This window comes from Octopus bimaculoides, chromosome 2 (assembly GCF_001194135.2).
Source record: "Octopus bimaculoides isolate UCB-OBI-ISO-001 chromosome 2, ASM119413v2, whole genome shotgun sequence".
Classification (NCBI taxonomy): Eukaryota; Metazoa; Mollusca; class Cephalopoda; order Octopoda; family Octopodidae; genus Octopus; species Octopus bimaculoides.
Window position 1 is genome coordinate 83,558,684 of NC_068982.1, and position 6,425 is coordinate 83,565,108.

General features: G+C 34.1%; 1 protein-coding gene across 1 annotated transcript in view; it reads right to left on the bottom strand.

The window, feature by feature from the left end:
• Nucleotides 1-6,425, bottom strand: part of LOC106872534 (cdc42-interacting protein 4 homolog) — a 197,327-nt gene that overhangs the window by 161,299 nt on the left and 29,603 nt on the right. The window contains exon 4 of the mRNA XM_052965856.1: nt 370-498. Within this exon, the coding sequence (XP_052821816.1) occupies nt 370-498 (129 nt within the window). The remainder of the gene's footprint in view (nt 1-369; nt 499-6,425) is intronic.

Below are 6,425 nucleotides of genomic sequence, written 5' to 3' on the forward strand. Positions count from 1 at the left end.
CCCCCCCATCGCTTGACAACCAATACCAGTGTGTTTACGTCCCTGTAACTTAGTGGTTCGGGGAAGAGACCAATAGAATAAGTACTAGGCTTTCAAAGAATAAGTCCTGGGGTCGATTTGTTCGACTAAAGACAGTGCTCCAGCATGATTGCAGTCAAATGACTGAAACAAGTAAAAGAATATCATATTCGAGAAGAGATTGTTTCTATCTAAGTTATGCTAAAGACAGTAAAGTTAATCTTAAATGTTATCCTTCCTGAAAGTATTATTTTCTATTATTTATGACAAAATGGTTCAGAAAGTTACAAACAGAATTTGCAAATACATTGCAAAATTTTAATAAATATATGCAACATGCTATGAGCTCACCTGAAATACATTAGGAAGTAAATGAGAATAATATTCTCTTTGATGTTTATTTGTAACTTCCAGCTGGGCAGCATAATCATTCTTACATTCTTCTGAAATCTGTGTCTTCGATATTGATAAATTTTTTTGCTAGAAAATCAAAGTTAAGATAAAAACACATAGACAATGATATCTTAACAAGCAACAAAATAGCAAATCAAAATTATTTTTACTTAAAACAATTAAAAACACTATTAAAGTCATTTAAGTATTGATTAATATATTATTTTGTGAGTTCGAATTTACAACAAACATTTCACATCATTGTTTATGAACATCTTAACCCTTTTGATACTAACCCACCTGAAACCGCTTCTGGCTCTGTAGTACAAATGTTCTGAATTAAAATTTTCCACCAAACCTTGGTCACAATTTATGTTCCTAACATTAGCTTAATGATAACTAGGTTACTTTACTAAGTTCTTTGTTATACTTAAAATTAATTGAAAGAAACACAGAGCATCACAATAGAAATATGGTAACAAAAGGGTTAAATGTTGGGAATATGTATGGTCCTCTGAGAACACTATTAGACTTCGTACTATCCTGAGAAGATAATGGAAAGCCACTCTTGAAAATCATGTAGAAGCTTGACCTACAAGACCACTAGGGACTGCCTTTGAGTCACCGATATCATAAAGCATTGAAATTCAAGTGAACAAAATAAACAAACATAAATATATGCAGAGATTGAATTGACATGTGATTAAATAGTAGTTATACTTCTCAAAAGTTCCTTTGTTTACTTTTATTATGTGTACTTTCAATAATCAACACTATTATTGGCTTTTCTTTCCATGTTGACTATATTACATTAACATTTAACAACTTCCTATTCATTATTCAGAAAAGAATATAGGATATATGCATATATAGGCATAGATGTGGGGTGAGTTTGCTTTCCAACCACATGGTTCTAGTTTCAGTCCCACTGCATGGAACGTGGGATTATATATATATAATCTTGAGCTGACCAAAACCTCGAGAGTGCATTTGGTAGGCAGAAGCTCAGAGAAACCTGTTATGCATGCATGTGTGTGACTTCTTGTCTTGACATTATGTAATAGTTGTAAAGCGAGTGGCACTATCAAACAAGCAATTTCATTTATTTCCAACATTCTGAGAACTTGTCTGATCATGGGGAAGTATTTACCAAGTGCGAGCTGGTGGCAGAAAGTGCAATCAGCCGTAGATAATTTGCCTCAATAAACTCTGTTCAACCTATGTCTGTATGGAACAGTGGTCATTAAAATGAGGATGATGATATACAGGATAAGCAGATGGTGGTAAATATTAAATCCTTCTTTGGTTAAGAATATACCACCCAATACAGGTTTACTGACTAGTAACTCCACAAGAGCTAGACAAAAGATATTCTGGAGAATGAAGGCATGGAAGCTGAAACATCCTTCTCCTAAATATATGTTTAGAGCTATTCCACATGTGTATTATGAAAAAGAAGGGGAAACAGAAATCTATAACATAGGGGACAACTGGGAGATTTTATGATGCAGCCTATTGAAAGCTACAGACCAGAACTGTAACTGGAGCAATGTACCAATCAAATGTAAGCCAACATGATAGTGGTGGAATTCCTTTATCTTTTATTGCTCTATTGACAGAGGAATGAAAGTCAAAAGAAGGCATGGTGAGACTGGAAAGAAAGGGCTAGCAAACAACTACATCATGTAGCAAAGAGAGAAGCCAATCAACAAGTGAAGGTAAGTAGTTTGCCAGTGTTCTGTGATAAGAAAATCGGATGCATGAGTTGTCCCAGATTGTAAAGTATTATATCAAGGTAAATCAAAACACTGTTTGGGAAAAGTGGTTTCAAATTGATAGTGGTGCATTATCCTCAATAATGAGGAGAAAAGGCTTAGAAATGTTATTACAAAAGGATATTGGAAATGAAAAATGTGTAGGAAGAAAAGAAACTACTTTAATTATGCACAACAAAGGGACTAGCTATTAAAATAGATCATTATATGGTTAAAATAGCTGTTAACTTTTTCATTACTAACCAGCACAAAACTGCCTGACAATTTTTTTAGCTTGTTACCAACCTGCCCAAGACTGCCCAACATAACCTATTCATATTTAAATGAGAATTTCAGTGCAGATCTCACTAGTACATTTATGAAAACATGTGATTTAACTATATAAACACTTGAGTTTAGTGTTTGCCATTATTTAGCATGACCCGGCAAGACAAGTGAGACCATAACCCGTGGCCTTAAACAGGGGTGTAGCCAGCCCACTTATGCGTGCTTTCCTTCTTTGGACACAAAACCCTACTTGCAAAGACCTGTTGAGGCAAGTGAAATCGAAATCGAACCAAATTCGACGACTGGCACCCATGCCAACCTTTCCTTCATCGGACACTAAACTCTGCTTGCGAAGACCTGTTGGGGCAAGTGAAATCGAAATTAAACCAAATTCGATGACTGGTACCCGTGCCAGTGGAGCGCTAACAGCACCATCTGAGTGGGATCACTGCCAGAGCAGCCGTCTGGCTTCCCTGCCGGTGGCATGTAAAACGCACCATTTGAGTGTGATTGTTACCAGCGTCGCCTTACTGGCACATGAACAAAACATTTGAGCGAGGTCATTGCCAGTGCTGCTGGACTGACTCCTGTGCAGGTGGCGCATAAAAAACACCGTTTGAGTGTGGCCATTGCCAGTACCGCCAGATTGGCCCCCGTGCCAGTGGCATGTAAAAGCACCCACTACACTCTCTGAGTGGTTAGCGTTAGGAAGGGCATCCAACTGTAGAAACTCTGCCAGATCAGATTGGAGCCTGGTGTAGGCATCTGGTTCACCAGTCCTCAGTCAAATCGTCCAGCCCATGCTAGCATGGAAAGCGAATGTTAAACAATGATGATGATGATGATGGTATTTAAATCTTGTGAATTTTTGGAGATTTTTTTCCCCCCCACATTATAACAAATCAATTTTCTGCAATTTTTTTACTTCTGACAAAAGAATGGATATTAGTTTCATGTTCTCAAGCAGAAATCTGAATTAGAAGGATTTTCAAGAGAAGACATGGAGAAATCTAACAAAATATACAAAAAACATAGAAACCATGCGTGTGAATCAGATATTTTGATTTCACAACAACTATGATAATGATAAAAGAAACAAATTTTTATTTGAATGAAGTAAGAATTTGAAAACTTTTTCTCTTACTGATTTTTCAGGAAAGACTGGACCTAGCCACAGTCTTTCCAACAATATGAAACAGTTAGACTTAAAAAAAATTTTCCCCTCTTAGATTGTTTCGAACAATAACTATGGAATCATTATGCAGAACCTAAAAGGGGAAAGAGTTTGTTCCCTCACATACCTAGAAGAAATACAAGCATTTCTTTTGCTTGTATTACAAACTACTACAATAATAATGAACCTTTTGGAGACCAGTGTTTCCATGACAAGAACATTATATAAATGCAGTATTTACATATAAGAGACACCAACAGAACATCAGTACATAGAGAAACAAAGTTTGATCTCTTATTTAGAATAAGACCCTCACTGATTGGGAGTCATGTAAAACCTTCTACAAACCTGGGTGACACTTATTCATTAGTGAAGGTATGGTAGGTTGTAAAGGTTCAGTATGTTTCCAACAATACATGCCAGAAAAACCCACAAAATGGAGGATGAAAATTTTAAAGATTTGCAACGTGAATACCAGGTACTGTAGCAGGTTCATTTGTTATACAGGCAAACAAGACAGTAGTGTAAGCTGGCATGGCCTAAGGTATGATGTGGGGTTTGGATATTATCACTTAGTGATGATTGAATTTTTCCTTTACAGTATTACATTGTACCTAGCTGTTTATATTAATTTTTCAATGTGAAGAAATGCTTCATTTAGTTTTTTTTGCAGAGAAGCATCTTTCAGGCAATTCATTTTCTTCTTCTTCACATTCAAACATTTCCATTTCTAGCAATTCTTCATTTATAATTTCATCACTGTCAGTATAAAGAGCTTCTTTAACATCTTCGGGTGAAATTTCAAAGTTCAATTCCTTTGCAATGTTTATGATTGCATTAGTTTCTTTTTGAAGACCTTCAAATCCTTCAAAATTTCAATTAATTTGAGACAGAGATTTTCCCAAATTCCTCTCATGTTCTTTATGGCGATTTTATCCCATGTTTTCTTAATCAATTTTATTGCATCAAGGATGAAAAAGTTTTGAATCATGGGACCATTTTCTTTATGAGTCACTTCAATAAGTCTTTCAAAGGTGAAACAGAGATAGTAAGATTTAAACTGCAATAAAGATGTTGTATTGGGAGGTAAAAAAACAACATTAATATTTTGATGATGATGCTTTAAAAATGCAGCATGACTGGGGACATTATCCATTATCAAAAGAATCTCAAAAGGAATTTTTTTATTCTTAAAATATTTTTCTATTTTGGGAACAAAGTGATTAGAAAACCAATCTTCAAACAGAGCTCCTGTTACCCAAGCTTTTTAGTTATGCTTCCAGATTACAGCAAGTTTCATCTTATCAATTCCTTTTAAAGCACATGTATTTTCAGATCAATAAATAAGCATGGGTTTGAGTTTGCAGTCTCCTTCACAATTTCCTCACAGAAGTAATGTTATCCTATCGTTTGCAACTATGAATCCTGGCACTGAAGATTCTTCTTTTGCAATAAAAGTTCTTAAAGGTATTTGTTTCCAAAATAGGCCTGTCTCATCCACATTAAATATTTGAGACAATATAAAGCCTTCTTCTTCAATCAAATCTTCTAATTGGTGAGGAAAAGTTTCTTGCAGCTTTTTGATCTGTGCTACATGATTCTCCATGGATCTTCACATTGTGTCGATTTGCTTGTTTTTTGAAACGATTGAACCAACCATTGCTCACTACAAATGTTTCATTTGATCCATCTGATTTATCCACAAGCGAGTTAAAAAGGGAAATTGCTTTACTCCAAATTATAGCCTAAGTGGCATATGAAGTCTATGAATTTGATTGTTAATCCAAGCTGTCATAAGTTTTTCTGTGCATGAAATTAAACTTTCGTTGTCTTTTCTTCATAAGCAAGTTGAATTTAGAGGGCTTCCTTTAATTTTATTTAAACAATCTTCCTTTGGCTTCAAGATTGTACAAACAGATGAAGGAGCCATATCAAATTTTTTTGGTAAATCTTTAACAGTTGCACCTTTTCTGTGTTGTTTAATCAATTTGTATTTTATTTCTAAAGTAATTGCTTAACAATTCTTATTATCCTTACTTTGCATCTCAATTCTTTCTTTTTGAAGCCATCATAAGGGTATTCAAAAAAATAAAGATGCATAAAAATTTTTTTAAAACAATGAATGGAATGAAGGAAGATAACATGCGGACTAGCATGAAGGAAGTCGGGCAGGCACTGACACTTCAAATCCAAAAAGTAGTTACAGGTGATCATTCAAGATGCTGGCAAACCAGAAGTGACGCTTGTTGCCATGGCAACCAATTTTTCCATTTTCCATCTATAATTTGTAAAGGTGAGGTTTCGCAAATTGGGGTTACGTAAAACAAGGTATGCCTGTACATTATATATATACATACATTATATGTAAACAATAAATGAAATAGAGAGATACAATTGACAATCCAATAATTTATTTATATTATAATATAACATAATATACTATGAATATAAGATAACATTAAAAAATCATTAAAAAACCAGAATAGTCAACAATTTGTTTCAACTTATATACATTTTTTGATATATAAACAATTCAATTCACTTATATAAGTCTCATCAGAGCTAAGGTTGAAATATAGATGAAATTCTGTGTGAAAGGATGGCTGGATTGTAAAAAAATTAATTCAAATGCCTATGTATTATGAGTGTGAGCATTAACTTTTCAACTACATAGCAATTACAATTAAAAAACAATAAAATTATAATGGACAACTATTGAAATATATTTCTATATAGCTCAAATAATATTAACCCAAATCCGTTTAGGTCAAAGACAATCTTTCGCTATTATAATTATA